Source organism: Thunnus maccoyii, chromosome 12, assembly GCF_910596095.1.
Source record: "Thunnus maccoyii chromosome 12, fThuMac1.1, whole genome shotgun sequence".
Classification (NCBI taxonomy): domain Eukaryota; kingdom Metazoa; phylum Chordata; class Actinopteri; order Scombriformes; family Scombridae; genus Thunnus; species Thunnus maccoyii.
Window position 1 is genome coordinate 31300314 of NC_056544.1, and position 26372 is coordinate 31326685.

Below are 26372 nucleotides of genomic sequence, written 5' to 3' on the forward strand. Positions count from 1 at the left end.
GGTGAATATTCACATCATTAAGTATCAGTGCATGTATCAAACACAGGACACAGTTCTCACAGCAGCCACATCTGTACAGACTCATTCAAAAATCACACAGTCAACAAGTGAAAGAACAACCAATAAATGTAAAACTGGAGAAATTACAAATGATTCATGTTTGTATCCACATGTATGACATTCACTTTGAGCACTGACATTGCTGCCTTCACTTGTTGGCTTCATTCAGCTCGTTCACTGTTCACTTCTGTATCAACCAGTCCTCCAAATTAAACCAGCAGATGTGTGGTTTGACCATGTGACTCCAGAACGACACATAGGAGCCTTTTCTAATCTGGCGTCCGATATAATATAATGTCAATATAATCAAATACACAACACAGCTGTTGTCATTGTTTTGTCAGACATTGTTGCATCATAAAATAATGATTTTAGCACCACAGTTCAGCAGCTTGGGAATGCTGGTTAACAGGTCGTATTACTGCAAACCTCCCAAATGTATTTTTACCACCCAGTCAAATAAAAACTAACTGAACTGGCTGGAAAATCTCCCAATCTGACATCAGTGGACCTAACAGACTATAAGAAAATAAACTGGACATCCAAAACCTTGAATGCCTGAAATAATTCCTCTACTTCATTATTCTCTTAAATATAATCATTGTTATAACAGCACTGTATTCACTGTCAGTATGTAATTTGTTGGTAGTAGTGATGAACCTACAGAGAATTATCAGTGACTCTGCAGCTCCTCTCGGCTTTACGGAGCTTTATAGTGAGTTTCAGCTCATTGTTTATCTGTCTGGCTGCAACTTTACTGTTTTGGTTCACTCTCAGCGCTCTCATAGCGTCGTTTTGGGCCGCAGCAGGCAGCTGTTTTCAGAGAAAAAGCTGTAAAAAGCCACTGTACACTACCTGCTCAGCACCAAACAGCAAACAGACACAGTTAGCTGTAGACTAGTTGCTGAACATAGTGGAGCATTTAGCAGCTAAAGAGCCAGATATTTCCCTCAGGAGTTGGTAGAGAGTAAAAACAGAGCTAAAAGAGAGTGAATATTGGACTTACATTCACCAGGTGGACAGAAACACGACTCCCCATGAATGATAATGTTGCTCCGTAACTGCTGGATGTGGAAATAAGCAACTGTTTGCTAACAAGTTCAACATATCAACTTAAAAGCTGATGATGTGTCAGTGTTGGTCACTACTTGTTTCTGATGAAAACTAGTGGACAAAACATCAGGAATCTTCCAAGTTTTAATGTACAAAATCTTCTGATAAAAGTGTTTTATACTTTTATACTTGAGTCAGTTCTAACATTTGTGATGATCTGTTGGTTCGGTATTCTCAGTCTGAGAAACCAAAACCTACGAGGGAAAATTGTGACTGTCTGTAAAGTGACTGGTGTAAGTTTAAATGATTTTATGTATCAAGTCAGAGCCGGACAGAGAGCTCAGGTCATCTTACTGGACTATGAGCTGTTTTATTCCATCAGCTGTTGGCTTTTTAAACTAAATGTAATCTGGCCTGTTACCAGCTGTGGATGTGACGGGTTGGTCCACTGGTTTCTGGCTTCTCCTGACAATAGTGACACTGGTATTAACCTGCCAATCAAAGCTTCACTGTCTTTCTTAAATTTAAAGATAAAATGGACAATTAAAAAAATACACATTTTTTTCATCTACTACTGTGGACCATACTTTGAAACTCAACACAGTTCAGTGTAAAAGGTTTATAGTTGTTCTAACAAAATCAGGTAAACATTCAAATAACTCCATAAAAATTGAATGTACTCCTTTAAAAGTAAGACACAGTTTATGTCAGAGGTCAGCAGGTTCAACAATGATAATAATAATAATACAGACGCAGAACATGTTTTGTTTCTTTATTTCTTTTAATTCATTCAAGAATAAAATTGATTTATAAAACAGTTTTAGGATTGTATCTGAGGACATTTGTCATAATCACAAACCACAAAGAAAACAAAGTTGATAAAATGTTCAGGAGCTGCTTTAAATTTATATTAACTCTTCAATCTCCTCATTTGTTGTGCTGTTTTCAAACTGTCAGTTTAAATTTCAGGGAAATCAGTTTAAAATAATGAACAAGACATCTAAATTTTCTCTATTTAATATAATGGTGCAGATATATATATAAAAAAAAACATAGAGATAGTTTAAAAATTGACATTTTAACAATGTAAAGTCAATGTAAATGTGTCGGGGTTAGCTCAATAGCTAATTTGCACCTGCAGTCCTGACACGACGTGACAAACAGATAAAACACTTCATACATAATAAAGCTGCAATCAATATAAGAGGAAAAGAAAAACTGGAGAAAATGTATCACAACTCTTTGTCCTTAAACAATCTTCAACAATCAATATAATCAAACAGGAATAAAACTCAATCTATAGAAACATCATTCATGAGTACATATCATATATAGTTACATATATAGCTTCATGCACAATATATATGTGATACTGTCAGATTAAGAACTAGTTTAAATCATCAACAATTTAATGTTACAGAACATGTCAAAGCAAGAAGGTGATTTACTATTTCAAATGTGAAGCATGAGAAAAATGCAGGTGTAGTTTTGATTGATCATCTGATGTTGTGTGTGTATATGTGAGATGTATCATTGAATCAGAGTACGTCCACACTGCGGTGGGTACATTTGTAAACTCATCTTTTTCTCTCCATTTCAGCCCTCAGTTCAGACTAAAACTGCATTTTTTTCACCCACAACTGAGCTCTTCTGAGATGTTCTCCAGACTGTTTGAATCTAAAACAGCCAGCTTGGTGTTTCAGTGAGTACGAGGAAAGTACACGTTCTTGCTCTATACTATACAAGAGAGTAAAACTATTCATAAATACCCATAACTCCACTCTAAAAAGATGACATTTTAATCTTTAATTGGCTTAATTAGATAGTTAAAACAGTGTATAAAAAGGTAAAAAGATTATTAAATGCAAAATAATGATGATGATTTGGGATTTAATGACATATTACCTGAAATACATAATGTATCATATTTGATTCATACCTTTTCAACATGATATTAGGACAAAATAAATTACACAATGTTGTGTATGCTGTTTCAATCCAGTTAATGCTCATCTTGGAATATAAGTAATAAATAAAAAAATGGAAAAATGAATAGCTTGGTAATTCATGTGAGCCGCAGCTCAGAGGCAGCCATCTTGAATTTAGTAAATAAGGGACCTCTATCTCCCTAATCCTCTAAGGGCAGCTGACACGATCCAGAACAGCCTCTCTCTTACAGACTGAGGTCTAGAATGTGAATTGATTAATGACTGAAGCTCAGCATTTCCATCTAGCTCATTCGCTATTTTAAATAAGGCCTCTAGCAGTTTCGTCACGTCTCCACTTTCTCTGAGGACCTCCTTTGTCATTGTCAAGCTTTTGGTGTCTATGACATTCAGAGCAGCAAAAAACCTCTTCATGCTTTGTGTCCCCATGTTCCAAAACATCTGATCAAAGCCTTCATCTTCGTCATTTCCATCCATGCCGTTTGCTGCAGATGATTTGTTGTCTGCAAATAACACTGAGTTATTGAATTTGAAGTGAGCTGGCAGCCCGTCTTTTGTTTTAGGACATGGGACACCTGAAGCATTGATTGCCTCTAGAACTGGTGGACGTTGGCTGTCTGCAAATGTCACCAGAACCCTGATGTTTTCTGCCACATCTTTGCCAAAGATTGAAAGCACAGAATCAAACATATAGTACTGTGATGGTGTGAGTCGTGTTAACGCAGCTGGAACTACGAAACACACAGCATCAATTTCACTGACACCAAGCTCAGCAGAGAAGCGATTACATAGCTGCTCTGTGATCTCGTTGTCTCTCTCTATGCCTCTTGCATCTCCAAAGCCTGGAGTGTCTACAACGGTCAGAGAGAAGGGGGTTTTAAACCCGTCTTGGTGGTTGATTTTGTACACAGTGACTTCAGAGGTCTGTCTCTCAGCTTGTGATTTGGACTGATCCTCATCACTTAATTTAAATCTGAAATTGTCCTTCCACTCTACTCCAACAACGTAGTTGATCATTCCATTGATGAGAGTGGACTTTCCTGAGCCGGTCGCTCCAAAAAGCATAATTGTGCGATTTTGCCTCTTGCTTTCTTTACCGAAATTATACCTCCGGCAACCATCTATGTTCATATCTTCTTCTTTCAGAGGCAGTTTGTAAAGTGAGGGGGATCCAGAATTTATGCTTTCACTTGTACGTTTGATGATTTCTGCAAGTCGCGTAAATTTTGTTGTGCAGACACTCAAAGTGATGCTTTCTTTGCTTCTGCCTGCTCCACCACAGTCACATCTGACCCTGACAGCATATTCTGTCTCTGACTGAAGACCTGAAATTATCCCCTTTTCAGCTCTTGACACCATTTGGTTCCACTGAAGATCTTCATCTTTCACCTCTTTGTCTGTTTGAGCGTACTCCATGATGTAGTTCAAAATGTGGGCATCTTGTCCAATCTCAGCAGGTTTCTCCCAGCTAACTGATATCTCACTTGAGTTTGTTTCAACTTGAGGTTTTCCAGGAGGGCTGCAAGGTAAGGTTTTAATGAGACCGCTGACTTCACCAGCTGGCCCAACACCTACTGAGGTCACTGCTCTGCATCTGAACATGTACTCTGTGTTAGGAGTCAGACCGCTCACTGTCACTTCTTCAGCCTTTGGTGCTGGTTTTTGTTGCCATCCGTCCTCTCCGCTGACACAGTACTCTACAGAGTAGGAGGTGACGTTCGTTGCTCCAAATCTTGGTGGACAAATCTTCAGTGTCACACTGTTGTGGGTTACATCACCTGCTGTCACTGTTTCAGGCTTTGAAGGCGGCTCAAAGTTCTCACTGACAGAAAAACCATCCTCATAAACGTAGATGCTTGAACCTTTCTGTGTCTCATTTGTTAAACCCACTGTCAGGAACTTAATGTTCTTCTTCTCCTTGTTGGCATCTGCAAAATCACTGAATAGCTTTGCTTTGCTCCTCATTGCATCTGATACTTCTTTTGAGGCGTACCATTGTTCCTTCTCTATATCATGACAGTGTAGACCTTGAGGTTTGTCTGGTTTGGATGTTTCTTCCAAGTAGTTTGATAAAGCTGAGAGGTACGGTTCAGCACTTCCCAGTGAGGTGAAAACAAAACACACAGCATGTTCTGCACAGAGAATTTCTTCATCAAGCACATTTTCAGATGGGACAATCATGGTGTTTTTCATCATGTTGGTGAACATTTTTAACCTGCGCATTTCCTTCTCTTTACATTGCATCCACTCGTTCAGGCTTGTGTTGTTGAAAGGAGAAGAATGTCTCTTCTTCAGAATCTCTGCAAGCACAGCCTCCTCTTCCCCTCCTCCCCTGATTGATGGAAGTTTCTTTGCCAGAGTTTGTTGGAATTCCAGTTTGTACTCGGAGCAAAATTCTGCAAATGTTTTAAGTTTTTTACCAATCTGTGGGAACTGCTGTGCAGTGGTGGTTCTCATTGCATCATTGCACCTCATTTCCAGCTCAGTGAAGTCCTCCAGGACACTCTGGGATTTCTGCACTAAACTTATACTTATCTGACGGACGAGTTTAGCAGCAGATGGATCTAAACTCACAAGTGGCATCAGCCAGACCTTCATTGGTACAGCATTTTCTCCTTCGGTTCCCAGTAATTGTGGCAGGCTTTGGTAGACTTGTATGGCATCCTGAAAGGTTGTTGGAGTTTTCTTCAGTAAAAAGTCTCCATGGAATTTGCAGGAGAACTTCTCCACTCTTTCAATGTCCTTGGTTTCCATTTGGACAGAACCTTCCCCCCCTACTGTGATGGTGGGGATTTTCTTGATCATCACCTTCATGTTGCCATGAATGTCTTGATGACTTTCTTCATCAGACACCTCACGGTCAAAGACAAAGAAGGCTTGTGCCCCATAAAGGATAGCTGTGACTACATGTGTTGCTATTCCTTTATCAAAGACATCCGGATGCTTCACATTGTCTCTTCCAAGATGATTCATTGACAGTTGCTCCACCTTTGTGGTTGCATGGTACTTCAGTGTTACTCTGACCTGATGTTTGGATGTTTTACTATCATTCAGGTATTTGGCAGATCCTCCAACCTTTACTAATCCACCAAGGAAACTTGCCTTCAGGGATGCTTCCACATTTAATGCTGAAGATTTATCTGCAATTGATTCAGATGCAACTATCTGAAAATCGTTGCAGTGCTGTGGTCTTTCTTGTATATCATTTCTCAGATCTTTAAGGTCCCACAATGTCACGCCTGCAAAAGAAGAAACAAAAATCAAGATCAGCTTCCTTTAATGAATGAATGAATGTTCTGCCATTTCATGTCCCATCCCTTATGGGATTATAAGACACCTTTAACAGACGTACAACAGAGAACTGGTCAGTATTGGTCACAAATCAGTCCAGGTGATCTAATAATAAAAAGCAACAATAATTGTTCGAGCCTTACACCTTACTTATACAAGGTTTTATTCCTGAACTCCCATGAATTCACTAAATAAGTCGATGATTTAAAGGTCTCTTTTTCAAACAACCATCTCAGATGATGTGAGTCTCTCATATCCAACAACTCACTTGTATTCTTCATGACACTAAACAAAAGACAAAAGATCCTCATTTTCTATTTTTCACAGATCACACACCTGACAAATTTCTTCCGATGTTCAATTTCAGTGGTCAGAATGTTTTGGTTGTTGTCTAGTTGTGATGCATTAAGTATTTCTACATGTGAATTCTTACCAGGGATGAGTGAGTCATTGCGGCAGTCATACAGCATCCCGAGGCTGAAAGGCCGGCCGAGCGCCGCCACCTCCATCGTCCTCGTGGCGTCGGTGTCCATTGCTGAGTGTGAACTGGAAAAAATTGACAACAGCTTGTTAGTTCTCCCTGTTGTCTGTCACCTTGTAATGCGGCTGCAACACAGAGGTACTGCAGAATCTATCAACACTAAATAAAATAATAAGCATAGACATACACTAATAGGATAAATATTCTGTGAGATATCATGAATACAGAGGGTCTTAGGACTTAGGTAGGTAGGCTTCCTAAATGGGTCAGTAATAACACAGTAAGAAAATGGAGGGAAGCTGTTTGTTGCAGAAATCAGAGAAAATGTAATCAGCTCAATGTGTGTAAACTGAAATCCAGACTAGCTGCCCGTCACGTTTTGTGTTCCTTGTGCCTTTACGTTCCTGCATTTGTGCTCATGTTGAGCAGATAAAATGTTCTGCATCTAATATCTCAAATACTATTAAATTACTTGTAATGAAATTTTGTGCAGAAGTCCATGTTCCCCAGAGGATGATCCTGAATCCCCTGACTTTTCCTCTAGCACCAAGTTTTCACTTATTCTGTGAAATATCTCAACAACTGTTGGATGGGTTGTCAAGAAATTAGTTTCACACATTCATGTTCCCCTCAGGATGAACTGTAATAACTTTGATCCTCTGACTTTTCATCTAGTGCCATCATCTGGTTAAAAAATTTTCAATGTCTCCAATACTTTGGTTTATGGCCAATTACCCACAAAACTAATGACATTTACACCAGCAGTGGTGGAAAGTTACTAAGGAACGAGGTGACATCATCAAATGTCTTGTTTTGTCCAACAAACAGTCTGAAACCCAAAGATATTCAGCATCAGTGTTTCCCCTATAGTTGTGCAGCGAGAACCCCCGCCAGGCCAAAAAATATTTTTTTAAATGCCAAAAATAATGCCAAATATTCATTCATTTGGAAATCGATAGCATTTGGGAGCCTCTGACTAGCACTGTTTCACAACGTGAGTCACTGTTAGTTCAGGTTACGTTGCATGGAACTTCAGGTCACTGTCAGCACATTCTGATTTGAATGTCTGATTGTGTCAATAGAATCTGCGCATTCACCCATCTGTGTTGTCTAGGAAAGCCTCCTCTGACCTTGGTGACCATGGCAGTGCTGATTTACCCTTTATCAGCGAGGTTTCTGCTTTCCCCCCCTCCCCCACCCCCCGCCAGGCCAAAACCACTCAACCTAGGGGAAACACTGAGCATCAATGCACCAACACAGCCCACCTGGTGGAGAGTGCTATTTTTTTCAAAAAAACTTTTTGTAAAATACATAAATAACAAACAACATTCATGAACATGTAAATCATTATCATGGGGAGGAAATGCTGCAGCAGCTTCCTGTTTGTTTCCTTCTCTAAACGGCTCTTCTAGAAACATCATCCAGTCAGTGCAGCAGTGCAGCCAGTTGCTGACTCAAGATATTCACACGACCACATAAATTTAGCCAATCAGTTTCCTCCAATCTGATTCAAAAAGGGTGATTCTTTAATTGCCCCAAGCAGAGTCAACCAGCAGTAGACTCTTGCTGTTATTGACGATGATAAACACTGCAAAACTCAGATCTTCAGTCACCTGATTCAATAAAATCTCTCCTCTAAAATCCATCAGAGAGGAGAACGTTGGTGGAGAAACTAACTGTCTGTCTTAAAAGGTTTCTAACTGGTACAGCAGAAAGGCTTGGCTGGCTGGATGCAGTCATGTAAACGTCTTATTTTGCTTTCTGTGCTGACTTTTTAAAATGGGGGAACAGAAACAACATGAATTAGAGACATGAAGCAGTTATCTGAGATGATTAAACATGAGAGAACATTAACATTTAATAACTTACAGATCACCAAGTACTGAGCATTATTCTACCAGTCAAAAGTTTGACTTCAGCTACTTGAAATCTAGTTTTTTATCATATTCTTAACACATATTTTCTCCCAAATTCCCTGTTTTCCATAATACATTTTTTGAATTCTGTTTTTTATGATTGAAGCACATTTTGTCATCAGAAAGATTGTCTAATCATGTGATGGATGAATAAAAATGTTAATAATTCAATAAGAAAGTATTCAGAATATAATCATACATTGAATGGAATTAATATATATCAATGAATTTGTAATGATGCAACACAAACTTGCACAATTTCTTAATTAAAAAAGTGCTTCAACACACAGTCAGACATCAGCATGAAGAAGTGAAACAGATATTTGAGCACTATGATCTGAAGTAATCCTTCACATGTTTGTGAGTGATCACACTGTGCACCATAAAAAATAATAATCACACAATAACATTAATAAAACAGGCTCATAGTGAAGAGATGTGAACTGATTTGCTCATCCTCCCAAAGTCAGAGTGAAGCCACAAACCAGCTGTAGAGATGGCAGGGCGAACTGGGAAAATCAAATATAATCCCAGTCAGGCCACTTTCTAAGCGGGGGGGGGGGGGTCTGGGGCTCCCCTACTAGGAACCTAAATGAACCTCAAATAAAACCAAAGGTACATATCATTAAGGAGGGAGACGACACTACTACTACCAATGCTGCTCTCTCCACCTTCAAAAGGAAAAACAGCAAGAGCACGCCATATTTTTAAATTACCATTATACAGTGGAAACCGCTTATATTGATCAGTGATCGACCGTTTATATGGATCAGAAAGCTCGGGACAGAATCATTCCTATACAAATGCTGTTTAAATAATTTGCTTATAATAATCAATAGTCTGCTTACAGTGTTCATTTTGGGTCTTTTCATACACAAAAACATTTAGAAAAAAGCATTTTAAACTACGGTAATTCTACTTTCTTTTACCTTACTCCCATAGCTCACGTATGATGTCCATGTACTTGTACCTGTACTTATAGGGTAAGTAGTCTGTACTTATGGAGCAACACATACGTTGTGGTTTATGTGTAATTAAAGAATAAAATCATTTTTCATAACTTCCTGCGTACCTTATTATTGTGTAATTAAAGATATACTATATTATTACATTACTTTATTGTTATTTTTTCATCCACGGATGACAATACAAGCCTTTCATAGCTGTGCACTGGAGAGAGGTAAGTTTGCCTGTTATGAGCTGCTGCAGTGCTGGACCAACATGGCTGCTAGGAGCTAACTTTAGACCCATTTCTTGACTTTTTCTATTCAAATTCATACAAAGAAGTAGAAGACATAAGCAAAATAAATCTGGAGTGTGGTTGAAAACCTGTCAAACACACATACATAAAAAATGATTTTCATAACTGCAATGAGCAAAAACATTTGATTTTAGTGCACATATACACATGTAACGTACTGATTCACACGAGGAAGCTACGAGAAGTTACACTTTAACTTTTTTTACTCCCTTGTTTCTCGTTGTCTTGTTTTCTTCCGCTGTATCTACATTTAAGTACAAGTAAGAACTGGTAAGTATTTTATATGTACGGATTCATACGAGGAAGTTACACCGTTACACGGGGGGGGGGGGGGGGGGGGGGCACCGCCCATAAAAACGCAGTGAAGACTCAGCAAAGTTTCAGTTTAGATGCTGTGAAAAAACACTTTGGTGCTTCGCTTAAATCTTATAAAGGTGGGAAAACCCTGATTTTTGTAACTTGCATTTATCTTTTAGTAAATTCCACCATATTCCACGTTTTACATTTTCTTTCTATGATTCCGTCCTTGTTTTCCACTAAGCAGAAATCATCGGGCCCTACTGTCACAGTATGAACTTATAGATAGACGGATAGATAAAGTACTAAACCAGTAAAAAACTAGAATAGAGACTAGAGATACAACATAACTAGAATATTAATATAGTTTACACTGTAGACTGAAAGTGTTTGGATATGACACAGCCCCACCCATAAACATTTCACCAGCTGCCATTGATAAACAACCAATACATTTCACTTAAATATGAAGCCTTTTCTTAAATTAAAGGTCAATTATATAATTAAGATTGATTACAGAACTCTGTTTGAGTACAATTATCAATTACAATTATCCCACTGAAGTCATCAAATCGTATGAATGTTGATCATGTTTAAGTTTTCTCCTCATTTTACTTTCACTTTATTAAGATCATGTTGAGCTGAATGTGTTTAGAGCTCCTGCAGCACTAATCTGGAAAAACAACAACAAAGTGTAGCCTACTTACAGCAGAAAGGTTTGTGATGATCTGACAGCGCTTTGTGGTTCAAGTCTCCATATTCTCTCCGACAAACTTCACATGCTCTGTGATATTAAGGAAGTAGAGGTAGGTAGTAGATGAGGACGGAGCTGCTGGAGAGAACTGAAGTGATTTCCCAGAAATGGTGTCACCAGTATGACGTTTCATATGTGCAGAAGGGGAAACAGCTCCAGCCGGCGGGCACTTCTTCAGACAAACATGTTGGAGGCTTCAGAGGTGACAAATGAGTTTCAGCTTCTCTCTCTAACTCTCTTTTTTCATCCATGACAAAACTTTTAATGTCACTTTTCACGTGAACAGCCGAGTGCAGATCCCATCCCCTTCACAAGGACAACACGCCATAAATACGGAGGATTGAAACCGCCAAAAATGAAAAATAAATAAATAAATGACTCAATACATAAATTAATTAATATGCCATTAAATTTACCAAAAATAATATTAAAAATAAATGTAGGCATTGATAAAATGTGACATAAATTTATATTTATATTTTAATTTGCTTCTGTATTTATTTACCTTTGTATTAATTTCCCTATTTATTTACTTTCCCTTTTAATTTTCAATTTTGTTTATTGAATTATTCATTTTTAAATATTTATTTACTCATGTATTTATTTCTGTATTTATTTCCCTTTGTATTTTGCCCCTATTTGTTTTCCTAAACTTTTTTATTTCTATATTTTATTTTCATTTTTCTTTATGCATTTCTGCTTCAAAGTGTCTTCAAAGGGGGTCAACTTTGGGGTCAACTTTTCACCTATTGGTTGATCAACATCGGAGTAAATAGATCAACTATACATACCTGCTCCCACACTCGTGTCCAGGTTCACTACAGAAACGGTTACTTCCAGTCAGGAGATCACTAGAGAACTTTGATTTTAACCTTCGGTAAGAACGGACTCTGCAATCAGACCTGAAATTCACTTAGATTTGCTAGAAAATTAAAAAGTATTTTGCTTTTTCAGCACAAGGCTGCAGCCATCTTTGAACAGACTAGATGGTTCGTCTCTGTTGTTCACCAGTAAGAGTTGTTGGTAAAGATGGATAGTGAAGAGCACAAAGGAAAATGACAAAAGAACAAAAGCAACTAATTTAAAACCATAAACCTTGTTCATCTGTACACGTGTTGTGTTAGTGAGGCATCACTGTCTTGAGGTAACACCAACACCAACACGCCCCCCAGCTGCTGTCAATCAAACACAACACTGAGACAAAAAGGAGCATTTCTTTTATTTTAAAGACCTTTTTTCTTAATTTCAATAATTCAAAACTATAAACAATACATTCAAAAAATGCATATTTTGTATATGTTTTACATTATTTTTGACTGCAGAGAGAGATGATTAAATGGGATTTCAGTTGGACTTTAAACAGTTTGTAACAACCTGTAGTGCTGCTGAAGGTTAACTAGAGCCTCCACTAGAGGGAACTCTTGATGTTGAATATCAGTACTCAGATCTGCACTGAGCTGAGATACACTGATTATGATGTTCAGCATTAGTACTACGTGTCTGCTGGGAAATTTCTTGTACTGATGAATCATTTGTTTTTAATGATGTTGAGATTATTGATGGTTTACTCTTTAGTTGAGGAACAGTTTTGTTTTTTCTGTTGTTGTTTTTTTATTCTAATACAGATGTTTTACTGTGTCGCTTTTCAAAGTGTTAATGTTTTAATTCACCACAAAACCAACAACTTTTATCTTTTACTTCAGGACCTTGTGCATCACTGGTGGCCTCCGCCCAGCAACTACAGATGGAAATGAGCTTTTAGCTACATCTGGTACAATAAATGTCACTGTTAAATACACAATAAAATAAAAGTATCTACAGTACTACTGTACAAAGCTTATACTCTGATACAGGTGCAGATCAGTACTGAAAAATACAAACATTCACAGTTGTAAAGGTGAATATTCACATCATTAAGTATCAGTGCATGTATCAAACACAGGACACAGTTCTCACAGCAGCCACATCTGCACAGACTCATTCAAAAATCACACAGTCAACAAGTGAAAGAACAACCAATAAATGTAAAACTGGAGAAATTACAAATGATTCATGTTTGTATCCACATGTATGACATTCACTTTGAGCACTGACATTGCTGCCTTCACTTGTTGGCTTCATTCAGCTCGTTCACTGTTCACTTCTGTATCAACCAGTCCTCCAAATTAAACCAGCAGATGTGTGGTTTGACCATGTGACTCCAGAACGACACATAGGAGCCTTTTCTAATCTGGCGTCCGATATAATATAATGTCAATATAATCAAATACACGACACAGCTGTTGTCATTGTTTTGTCAGACATTGTTGCATCATAAAATAATGATTTTAGCACCACAGTTCAGCAGCTTGGGAATGCTGGTTAACAGGTAATATTACTGCAAACATCCCAAATGTATTTTTACCTGCCTGAAATAATTCCTCTACTTCATTATTCTCTTAAATATAATCATTGTTATAACAGCACTGTATTCACTGTCAGTATGTAATTTGTTGGTCGTGGCTCGTAGTGATGAACCCACAGAGAATTATCAGTGACTCTGCAGCTCCTCTCGGCTTTACGGAGCTTTATAGTGAGTTTCAGCTCATTGTTTATCTGTCCGGCTGCAACTTTACTGTTTTGGTTCACTCTCAGCGCTCTCATAGCGTCGTTTTGGGCCGCAGCAGGCAGCTGTTTTCAGAGAAAAAGCTGTAAAAAAGCCACTGTACACTACCTGCTCAGCACCAAACAGCAAACAGACACAGTTAGCTGTAGACTAGCTGGTGAACATAGTGGAGCATTTAGCAGCTAAAGAGCCAGATATTTCCCTCAGGAGTTGGTAGAGAGTAAAAACAGAGCTAAAAGAGAGTGAATATTGGACTTACATTCACCAGGTGGACAGAAACACGACTCCACATGAATGATAATGTTGCTCCGTAACTGCTGGATGTGGAAATAAGCAACTGTTTGCTAACAAGTTCAACATATCAACCTAAAAGCTGATGATGTGTCAGTGTTGGTCACTACTTGTTTCTGATGAAAACTAGTGGACAAAACATCAGGAAGCTTCCAAGTTTTAATGTACAAAATCTTCTGATAAAAGTGTTTTATACTTTTATACTTGAGTCAGTTCTAACATTTGTGATGATCTGTTGGTTCGGTATTCTCAGTCTGAGAAACCAAAACCTACGAGGGAAAATTGTGACTGTCTGTAAAGTGACTGGTGTAAGTTTAAATGATTTTATGTATCAAGTCAGAGCCGGACAGAGAGCTCAGGTCATCTTACTGGACTCCCAGCAGCCCACAGAGGAGGCACTAACAGCCATATGAGCTGTTTTATTCCATCAGCTGTTGGCTTTCTAAACTAAATGTAATCTGGCCTGTTACCAGCTGTGGATGTGACGGGTTGGTCCACTGGTTTCTGGCTTCTCCTGACAATAGTGACACTGGTATTAACCTGCCAATCAAAGCTTCACTGTCTTTCTTAAATTTAAAGATAAAATGGACAATTAAAAAAATACATATTTTTTTCATCTACTACTGTGGACCATACTTTGAAACTCAACACAGTTCAGTGTAAAAGGTTTATAGTTGTTCTAACAAAATCAGGTAAAGAAAACGTTCAAATAACTCCATAAAAATTGAATGTACTCCTTTAAAATTAAGACACAGTTTATGTCAGAGGTCAGCAGGTTCAACAATGATAATAATGATAATACAGACGCAGAACATGTTTTGTTTCTTTATTTCTTTTAATTCATTCAAGAATAAAATTGATTTATAAAACAGTTTTAGGATTGTAACTGAGGGCATTTGTCATAATCACAAACCACAAAGAAAACAAAGTTAATACAATGTACAAAAGAAAACAAATATATCTGCTTTAAATTTATATGAACTCTTTAATCTCATCAGTTGTTGTGCTGTTTTCAAACTGTCAGGTTGAATTTTAGTGAAATAAGTTTAAAAATAATGAACAAGACATCTAGACTTTCTCTATTTAATATAATGATTCAGCAATAAAAACACATGCAGTCTTAGTCAGTGTAAACATTGACATTTTAACAATGTAAAGTCAATATAAATGTGTCGGGGTTAGCTCAATAGCTAATTTGCACCTGCAGTCCTGACACGACTAAAACGTGACAAACAGATAAAACACTTCATACATAATAAAGCTGCAATCAATATAAGAGGAAAAGAAACTGGAGAAAATGTATCACAACTCTTTGTCCTTAAACAATCTTCAACAATCAAAATAATCAAACAGGAATAAAACTGAGAGTCAATCTATAGAAACATCATTCATAAGTACATATCATATATAGATATGTATATAGCTTCATGCACAATATATATGTGACTGTTTGAATCTAAAACAGCCAGCTTGGTGTTTCAGTGTGTACGAGGAAAGTACACGTTCTTACTCTATACTATACAAGAGAGTAAAACTATTCATAAATACCCATAACTCCACTCTAAAAATATGACATTTTAATCTTTGATTGGTCCAATTAGATAACTAAAACTGTGTATAAAAAGGTAAAAACATTATCAAATGTACAACAATAATGATGATTTAGGGATTTTAAGACATATTACCTGAAATACAAACTGTATCATATTTGATTCATACATTTTCAACATATTACAACAAAATTAGGTATAAAGTGTTTATATGCTGCTTCAATCCAGCTAATGTTCATCTTAGAATATAAGTAAAAAAATTTTTAAAAAAATAGATAAATTGGTAAGTCATATGAGCTGCAGCTTAGAGGCAGCCATCTTGAATTTGGTAAATAAGGGACCTCTACTTCCTGCATTACTCTGATGATCCACTAGAGGGCAGCTAACATGAGCCTGATTGTAAACAATACGTCTTTCAGGTAATTATTGATCTTGTTGATGATGTAGAGGTCTCTGAAACGTGTGTATCAAATATGATACAAAAGGTGTTATAGGGTTAATTATCTGATGCAAAGATTATTCAAATAGTTTGGCTATAGATTTGCCTAAACGTTGAAGTCCTGTAAATAGGTAACACATGTTGCCTGTCATGTCCTGCAGGAATCGAACTCGTTGATTCCATCCTGGTTTGGCCTCAGCTTTCTCTGCTTTAATAAGCCTGTCAATGCAATCTTTAGTGGAGAGAGGATTTGGATTGAGTGATATCTCTTTGAGTCTGTTTGACCAGTTTTCAGAGTTGTTTATCTGTTTCTTCAACTCTTCCTGCACATGATCCTTTTCAGCCCTCAGTTTTCCAATCAAAGTCTGAGTATCCTTTTCCTCTGAATCTTTTAAGTACTTTTCTGTCAGCTCTTTCACTGTTCGTTTTTCTTTAACCTCCTTATAGTCCCATCTGAACTTCTCATTAACATGTACATTCCAATAACATTTGTTTGGACACTCAGTACAGTATCCATCTGATCCCATTGCAGAACAGCGTCTTTTATCTGCATCATTGGATACTTGACAGATACAGGGATAATGACAGGTATGATCGCACTGCTGACAATTGGTCGAGTTAAGTCCAGTACCAGAAATATCATCTTGAACAAACTTTGTGATGGTGACTTCAAACTCAAAATTCTTATCTCTAATGATACTTGCCTCATGCTCTTTCAGTTTGTTGGACGTCTGCTTTATCTCCTCAATCTTGCCTACCATAAGTTTAACCTGCTTCTGCAAATGCTTAACTGAATTCTCGACCTTCTGTCTTTCTCTGAGGACCTCCTTTGTCATTGTCAAGCTTTTGGTGTCTATGACATTTAGAGCAACAAAAAAACTCTTCAAGCTTTCTGTCCCCATGTTCCAACACATCTGATCAAAGCCTCCATCTTCGTCATTTCCATCCATGCTGTCTGCTGTGGATGATTTGTTGTCTGCAAATAATGCAGAGTTATTGAATTTGAAGTGAGCTGGCAGCCCGTCTTTTGTTTTAGGACATGGGACACCTGATTCATTGATTGCCTCTAGAACTGGTGGACGTTGGCTGTCTGCAAATGTCACCAGAACCCTGATGTTTTCTGCCACATCTTTGCCAAAGATTGAAAGCACAGAATCAAACACATACTTCTGTGATGATGTGAGTCGTGTTACTGCAGCTGGAACTACAAAACACACAGCGTCAATTTCACTGACATCATGCTCAGCAGAGAAGAGATTACATAGCTGCTCTGTGATCTCTTTGTCTCTCTCTATGTCACTTGTATCTCCAAAGCCTGGAGTGTCCACAATGGTCAGAGAGAAGGGGGTTTTAAACCCGTCTTGGTGGTTGATTTTGTACACAGTGACTTTAGAGGTCTGTCTCTCAGCTTGTGATTTGGACTGATCCTCATCAATTAATTTAAATCTGAAATTGTCCTTCCACTCTACACCAAAAACGCAGTTGATCATTCCATTGATGAGAGTGGACTTTCCTGATCCCGTCACTCCAAAAAGCACTATAGTGCGATTTTGCCTCTTGCTTTCTTTGCCGAAGTTGTACCTCCGGTAACCATCTATGTTCATATCTTCTTCTTTCAGAGGCAGTTTGTAAAGTGAGGGGGATCCAGAATTTATGCTTTCACTTGTACGCATGAGAGTTTCTGCAAGTCGTGTATATTTTGTTGTGCAGACATTCACAGTGATGCTTTCTTTGCTTCTGCCAGCTCCACCACAGTCACATCTAACCCTGACAGCATATTCTGTCTCTGACTGAAGCCCTGAAATTATCCCCTTTTCAGCTCTTGACACCATTTGGTTCCACTGGAGATCTTCATCTTTCACCCCTTTGTCTGTTTGGGCGTACTCCATGATGTAGTTCAAAATGTGGGCATCTTGTCTAATCTCTGCAGGTTTCTCCCAGCTAATTGATATCTCACTTGAGTTTGTTTCAACTTGAGGTTTTCCAGGAGGGCTGCAAGGTAAGGTTTTAATGAGACCGCTGACTTCACCGGCTGGCCCAACACCTACTGAGGTCACTGCTCTGCATCTGAACATATACTCTGTGTTAGGAGTCAGGCCGCTCACTGTGATTTCTTCATCCTTTGGTGCTGGTTTTTGTTGCCATCCATCCTCTCCACTGTAACAGTACTCTACAGAGTAGGAGGTGATGTTTGCTGCTCCAAATCTTGGTGGACAAATCTTCAGTGTCACACTGTTGTGGGTTACATCACCTGTTGTCACTGTTTCAGGCTTTGAAGGCGGCTCAAAGTTCTCACTGACAGAAAAACCGTCCTCATAAACATAGATGCTTGAACCTCTCTGTGTCTCATTTGTTAAACCTACTGTCAGGAACTTTATGTTCTTCTTCTCCTTGTTGGCCTCTGCAAAATCACTGAATAGCTTTACTTTGTTCCTCATTGCATCTGATACTTCTTTTGAGGCGTACCATTGTTCCTTCTCTATATCATGACAGTGTACACCTTGAGGTTTGTCTGGTTTGGGTGTTTCTTCCAAGTAGTTTGATAAAGCTGAGAGATACGGTTCAGCACTTCCCAGTGAGGTAAAAACAAAACACACAGCATGTTCTGCACTGAGAATTTCTTCATCAAGCACATTTTCAGATGGGACAATCTTGGTGTTTTTCATCATGTTGGTGAAAATTTTCAACCTGCTTATTTCTCTCTCTTTACAGTCCATCCACTTGTTCAGGCTTGTGTTGTTGAAAGGAGAGGAATGTCTCTTCTTCAGGATCTCTGCAAGCACAGCCTCCTCTTCCCCTCCTCCCCTGATTGATGGAAGTTTCTTTGCCAGAGTTTGTTGGAATTCCAGTTTGTACTCGGAGCAAAATTCTGCAAATGTTTTAAGTTTTTTACCAATCTGTGGGAACTGCTGTGCAGTGGTGGTTCTCATTGCATCATTGCACCTCATTTCCAGCTCAGTGAAGTCCTCCAGGACACTCTGGGATTTCTGCACTAAACTTATACTTATCTGACGGACGAGTTTAGCAGCACATGAATCTAGACTCACAAGTGGCATCAGCCAGACCTTCATTGGTACAGCATTTTCTCCATTGGTTCCCAGTAATTGTGGTAGGCTTTGGTAGACTTGTACGGCATCCTGAAAGGTTGTTGGAGTTTTCTTCAGTAAAAAGTCTCCATGGAATTTGCAGGAGAACTTCTCCACCTTTTCAATGTCCTTGGTTTCCATTTGGACAGAACCTTCTCCCTCTATCGTGATGGTGGGGATTTTCTTGATCATCACCTTCATGTTGCCCTGAATGTCTTGATGACTTTCTTCATCAGACACCTCACGGTCAAAGACAAAGAAGGCTTGTGCCCCATAAAGGATACCTGTGACTACATGTGTTGCTATTCCTTTATCAAAGACATACGGATGCTTTACATTCTGTCTTCCAAGATGATTCATTGACAGTTGCTTCATCTTTGTGGTTGCATGGTACTTCAGTGTTACTCTGACCTGATGTTTGGATGTTTTACTATCTTTCAGGTATTTGGCAGATCCTTCAACCTCTACTAATCCACCAAGGAAACTTGCCTTCAGGGATGCTTTTACATTTAATGCTGAAGATTTATCTGCAATTGATTCAGATGCAACTATCTCAAAATTGTTGTAACACTGTGGTCTTTCTTGTATATCATTTTTCAGATCTGTAAGGTCCCACAATGTCATGCCTGCAAAAGAAGAAACAAAAATCAAGATCAGCTCCCTTTAATGAATGAATGAATGTTCTGCCATTTCATGTCCCATCTCTTATGGGATTATAAGACACCTTTAACAGACGTACAACAGAGAACTGGTCACTGCTGATCACAAATCAGTCCAGGTGAACTAATAATAAAAAGCAACAATAATTGTTTGAGCCTTACACCTCACTAAATACAAGGTTTTATTCCTGAATTCCCATGAATTCACTAAATAAGTCGATGATTTAAAGGTCTCTTTTTCAAACAACCATCTCAGATGATGTGAGTCTCTCATATCCAACAACTCACTTGTATCCTTTATAACACTAAACAAAAGACAAAAGATCCTCATTTTCTCTTCCTCACAGATCACACACTGGAAAAAATCAACTGTTTTCTTCCACAGCAGTGTACCGACCCATTTCAATGTTCCGAATGTTTTGGTTGTTGTCTAGTTGTGATGCATTTAGTATTTCTACATGTGAATTCTTACCAGGGATGAGTGAGTCTTTGCGGCAGTCATACAGCATCCCGAGGCTGAAAGGCCGGCCGAGCGCCGCCACCTCCATTGTCCCTGTGGCGTCGGTGTCCATTGCTCAGTGTGAACTGGAAAAAAATGGACAACAGCTTGTTAGTTCTCCCTGTTGTCTGTCATCTTGTAATGTGGCTGCAACACAGAGGTACTGCAGAATCTATAAACACTAAATAAAATAATAACCACAGACATACACTAATAGGATAAATATTCTGTGAAATATCACAGATACAGAGGGTCTTAGGACTTTCTAAGATTTACAAAAATCCACAGAGATACTGTGGAATGGTAGGCTTCCTAAATGGGTCAGTAATAACACAAGGGAAAGAAAATGGAGGGAAGCTGTTTGTTGCAGAAATCAGAGAAAATGTAATCAGCTCAATGTGTGTAAACTGAAATCCAGACTAGCTGACTGTCACGTTTTGTGTTCCTTGTGCCTTTAAATTCCTGCATTAGTGCTCATGTTGAGCAGATAAAATGTTCTGAATCTAATATCTCAAAAACTATTAAATTACTTGTAATGAAATTTAGTACAGAAGTCCGTGTTCCCCAGAGGATGATCCTGAATCCCCTGACTTTTCCTCGAGCACCAAGTTTTCACTTATTCTGTGAAATATCTCAACAACTGTTGGATGGGTTGTCAAGAAATTAGTTTCACACATTCATGTTCCCCTCAGGATGAACTGTAATAACTTTGATCCTCTGACTTTTCATCAAGTGCCATCATCTGGAAAAAAAATTTTCAATGTGTCGAATACTTTGGTTTATGACCAATTACCCACAAAACTAATGACATTTACACCAGCAGTGGTGGAAAGTAACTAAGGGACAAGGTGACATCATCAAATGTCTTGTTTCGTCCAACAAACAGTCCAAAACCCAAAGATATTCAGCATCAGTGTTTCCCCTATAGTTGTGCAGCGAGAACCCCCGCCAGGCCAAAAAATATTTTTTTAAATGCCAAAAATAATGCCAAATATTCATTCATTTGGAAATCGATAGCATTTGGGAGCCTCTGACTAGCACTGTTTCACAACGTGAGTCACTGTTAGTTCAGGTTACGTTGCATGGAACTTCAGGTCACTGTCAGCACATTCTGATTTGAATGTCTGATTGTGTCAATAGAATCTGCGCATTCACCCATCTGTGTTGTCTAGGAAAGCCTCCTCTGACCTTGGTGACCATGGCAGTGCTGATTTACCCTTTATCAGCGAGGTTTCTGCTTTCCCCCCCTCCCCCACCCCCCGCCAGGCCAAAACCACTCAACCTAGGGGAAACACTGAGCATCAATGCACCAACACAGCCCATGTGGTGGAAAGTGTTATTTCCTCTCAAATAAACCTTTTGTAAAATAAATAAATAACATTCGACATTCATGAACATGTAAATCATTATCATGGGGAGGAAATGCTGCAGCAGCTTCCTGTTTGTTTCCTTCTCTAAACGGCTCTTCTAGAAACATCGTCCAGTCAGTGCAGCAGCGCAGCCAGTTGCTGACTCAAGATATTCACACGACCACATAAATTTAGCCAATCAGCTTCCTCCAATCTGATTCAAAAAGGGTGATTCTTTAATTGCCCCAAGCAGAGTCAACCAGCAGTAGACTCTTGCTGTTATTGATGACAAACACTGCAAAACTCAGATCTTCAGTCACCTGATTCAATAAAATCTCTCCTCTAAAATCCATCAGAGAGGAGAACGTTGGTGGAGAAACTAACTGTCTGTCTTAAAAGGTTTCTAACTGGTACAGCAGAAAGGCTTGGCTGGCTGGATGCAGTCATGTAAACGTCTTATTTTGCTTTCTGTGCTGACTTTTTAAAACAGAGGAACAGAAACAACATGAATTAGAGACATGAAACAGTTATCTGAGATGATTAAACATGAGAGAAGATTAACATTTAATAACTTACAGATCACCAAGTACTGAACATTATTCTACCAGTCAAAAGTTTGACTTCAGCTACTTGAAATCTAGTTTTTTATCATATTCTTTACACTCTGAAGCACATTTTGTCATCAGAAAGATTGTCTAATCATGTGATGGATGAATAAAAATGTTAATAATTCATTCAATAAGAAAGTATTCAGAATATAATCATACATTGAATGAAATGAATATATATCAATGAATTTGTAATGATGCAACACAAACTTGCACTATTTCTTAATTAAAAAAGTGCTTCAACACACAGTCAGACATCAGCATGAAGAAGTGAAACAGATATGTGAGCACTATGGTCTGAAGTAATCCTTCATATGTTAATGAGTGATCACACTGTGCACCATTAGTAAAACAGGCTCATAGTGAAGAGATGTGAACTGATTTGCTCATCCTCCCAAAGTCAGAGTGAAGCCACAAACCAGCAAGAGCACGCCATATTTCTAAAGTACCATTATACAGTGGAAACCGTTTATATTGATCAGTGATCGACCGTTTACATGGATCAGAAAGCTCGGGACAGAATCATTACTATACAAATGCTGTTTAAATAATTTGCTTATAATAATCAATAGTCTGCTTACAGTGTTCATTTTGGGTCTTTTCATACACAAAAACATTTAGAAAAAACATTTTAAACTACGGTAATTCTACTTTCTTTTACCTTACTCCCATAGCTCACGTATGATGTCCATGTACTTGTACCTGTACTTATAGGGTAAGTAGTCTGTACTTATGGAGCAACACATACGTTGTGGTTTATGTGTAATTAAAGAATAAAATCATTTTTCATAACTTCCTGCGTACCTTATTATTGTGTAATTAAAGATATACTATATTATTACATTACTTTATTGTTATTTTTTCATCCACGGATGACTATACAAGCCTTTCATAGCTGTGCACTGGAGAGAGGTAAGTTTGCCTGTTATGAGCTGCTGCAGTGCTGGACCAACATGGCTGCTAGGAGCTAACTTTAGACCCATTTCTTGACTTTTTCTATTCAAATTCATACAAAGAAGTAGAAGACATAAGCATAATAAATCTGGAGTGTGGATGAAGCCTACCTGTCAAAGACACATACATTAAAAATGATTGTCATAACTGCAATGAGCAAAAACATTTGATTTTAGTGCACATATACACATGTAACGTTGTTCTCGTTGTCTTGTTTTCTTCCGCAGTATCTACATTTAAGTACAAGTAAGAACTGGTAAGTATTTTATATGTACGGATTCATACGAGGAAGTTACACCGTTACACGGGGGGGGGGGGGGGGGGGCACCGCCCATAAAAACGCAGTAAAGACTCAGCAAAGCTTCAGTTTAGACGCTGTGAAAAAACACTTTGGTGCTTTGCTTAAATCTTATAATGGCGGGAAAACCCTGATTTTTGTAACTTGCATTTATCTTTTAGTAAATTCCACCATATTCCGCGTTTTACACTTTCTTTCTGTGATTCCGTCCTTGTTTTCCACTAAGCAGAAATCATCGGGCCCTACTGTCACAGTATGAACTTATAGATAGATGGATAGATAAAAGTACTAAACCAGTAAAAAACTAGAATAGAGACTAGAGATATAACATAACTAGAATATTAATATAGTTTACACTGTAGACTGAAAGTGTTTGGATATGACACAGCCCCACCCGTAAACATTTTCACCAGCTGCCACTGATAAACAACCAATACATTTCACTTAAATATGAAGCCTTTTCTTAAATTAAAGGTCAATTATATAATTAAGATTGATTACAGAACTCTGTTTGAGTACAATTATCAATTACAATTATCCAACTGAAGTCATCAAATCGTATGAATGTTGATCATGTTTAAGTTTTCTCCTCATTTTACTTTCACTTTATTAAGATCATGTTGAGCTGAATGAGTTTAGAGGTCCTGCAGCACTAATCTGGAAAAACAACAACAAAGTGTAGCCTACTTACAGCAGAAAGGTTTGTGATGATCTGACAGCGTTTTGTGGTTCAAGTCTCCATATTCTCTCCGACAAACTTCACATGCTCTGTGATATTAAGATGAGGACGTAGCTGCTGGAGAGAACTGGAGTGATTTCCCAGAAATGGTGTCACCAGTATGACGTTTCATATGTGCAGAAGGGGAAACAGCTCCAGCCGGCGGGCACTTCTTCAGACAAACATGTTGGAGGCTTCAGAGGTGAGAAATGAGTTTCAGCTTCTCTCTCTAACTCTCCTTTTTCATCCATGACAAAACTTTTAATGTCACTTTTCATGTGAACAGCCGAGTGCAGATCCCATCCCCCTCACAGGGACAACACGCCGTAAAAACGGAGGATTGAAACCGCCAAAAATGAAAAATAAATAAATAAATGACTCAATACATAAATTAATTAATATGCCATTAAATTTACCAAAAATAATATTAAAAATAAATGTAGGCATTGATAAAATGTGACATAAATTTATATTTATATTTTAATTTGCTTCTGTATTTATTTACCTTTTTATTAATTTCCCTATTTATTTACTTTCCCTTTTAATTTTCAATTTTATTTATTGAATTATTCATTTTTAAATATTTATTTACTCATGTATTTATTTCTGTATTTATTTCCCTTTGTATTTTGCCCCTATTTATTTTCCTAAACTTTTTTATTTCTATATTTTATTTTAATTTTTCTTTATGCATTTCTGCTTCAAAGTGTCTTCAAAGGGGGTCAACTTTGGGGTCAACTTTTCACCTATTGGTTGATCAACATCGGAGTAAATAGATCAACTATACATACCTGCTCCCACACTCGTGTCCAGGTTCACTACAGAAACGGTTACTTCCAGTCAGGAGATCACTAGAGAACTTTGATTTTAACCTTCGGTAAGAACGGACTCTGCAATCAGACCTGAAAGTCACTTAGATTTGCTAGAAAATTAAAAAGTATTTTGCTTTTTCAGCACAAGGGTGCAGCCATCTTTGAACAGACTAGATGGTTCGTCTCTGTTGTTCACCAGTAAGAGTTGTTGGTAAAGATGGATAGTGAAGAGCACAAAGGAAAATGACAAAAGAACAAAAGCAACTAATTTAAAACCATAAACCTTGTTCATCTGTACACGTGTTGTGTTAGTGAGACATCACTGTCTTGAGGTAACACCAACACCAACACGCCCCCCAGCTGCTGTCAATCAAACACAACACTGAGACAAAAAGGAGCATTTCTTTTATTTTTCCAAAGACCTTTTTAATTAATTTCAATAATTCAAAACTATAAACAATACATTAAAAAAATGCATATTTTGTATATGTTTTACATTATTTTTGACTGCAGAGAGAGATGATTAAATGGGATTTCAGTTGGACTTTAAACAGTTTGCAACAACCTGTAGTGCTGCTGAAGGTTAACTAGAGCCTCCACTAGAGGGAACTCTTGATGTTGAATATCAGTACTCAGATCTGCACTGAGCTGAGATACACTGATTATGATGTTCAGCATTAGTACTACGTGTCTGCTGGGAAATTTCTTGTACTGATGAATCGTTTGTTTTTAATGATGTTGAGATTATTGATGGTTTACTCTTTAGTTGAGGAACAGTTTTGTTTTTTCTGTTGTTGTTTTTTTATTCTAATACAGATGTTTTACTGTGTCGCTTTTCAAAGTGTTAATGTTTTAATTCACCACAAAACCAACAACTTTTATCTTTTACTTCAGGACCTTGTGCATCACTGGTGGCCTCCGCCCAGCAACTACAGATGGAAATGAGCTTTTAGCTACATCTGGTACAATAAATGTCACTGTTAAATACACAATAAAATAAAAGTATCTACAGTACTACTGTACAAAGCTTATACTCTGATACAGGTGCAGATCAGTACTGAAAAATACAAACATTCACAGTTGTAAAGGTGAATATTCACATCATTAAGTATCAGTGCATGTATCAAACACAGGACACAGTTCTCACAGCAGCCACATCTGTACAGACTCATTCAAAAATCACACAGTCAACAAGTGAAAGAACAACCAATAAATGTAAAACTGGAGAAATTACAAATGATTCATGTTTGTATCCACATGTATGACATTCACTTTGAGCACTGACATTGCTGCCTTCACTTGTTGGCTTCATTCAGCTCGTTCACTGTTCACTTCTGTATCAACCAGTCCTCCAAATTAAACCAGCAGATGTGTGGTTTGACCATGTGACTCCAGAACGACACATAGGAGCCTTTTCTAATCTGGCGTCCGATATAATATAATGT

The 26372-nt window shown here is 37.9% G+C and overlaps 1 protein-coding gene across 3 annotated transcripts; it reads right to left on the reverse strand.

Moving 5' to 3' along the window:
• Positions 1-1871: 1871 nt before the first annotated feature.
• Positions 1872-24366, reverse strand: LOC121908403. Of its 3 annotated transcripts, none has more exons than XM_042428380.1 (3): positions 24089-24366; positions 6784-6896; positions 1872-6298 (listed from the first exon to the last, which is right to left on the reverse strand). In XM_042428380.1, exons 2-3 carry the CDS (start codon positions 6881-6883, stop codon positions 3234-3236), a joined length of 3165 nt encoding a protein of 1054 aa, XP_042284314.1. In that variant the 5' UTR covers positions 6884-6896; positions 24089-24366; the 3' UTR covers positions 1872-3233. The 3 variants fall into 3 exon arrangements, with proteins under 3 accessions (XP_042284314.1, XP_042284315.1, XP_042284313.1); XM_042428381.1 differs by lacking the exon at positions 6784-6896 and adding an exon at positions 20162-20274; XM_042428379.1 differs by lacking the exon at positions 24089-24366 and adding an exon at positions 11013-11123.
• Positions 24367-26372: the final 2006 nt, after the last annotated feature.

Excerpts from the sequence above, each read along its gene's own strand:
- LOC121908403 (XM_042428380.1), bottom strand. The coding sequence starts at position 6,883 with ATGGACACCGACGCCACGAGGACGATGGAGGTGGCGGCGCTCGGCCGG. Across the intron at positions 6,299-6,783 it reads CAATGACTCACTCATCCCTG|GCGTGACATTGTGGGACCTT; the intron begins GTAAGAATTCAC and ends CTTCTTTTGCAG.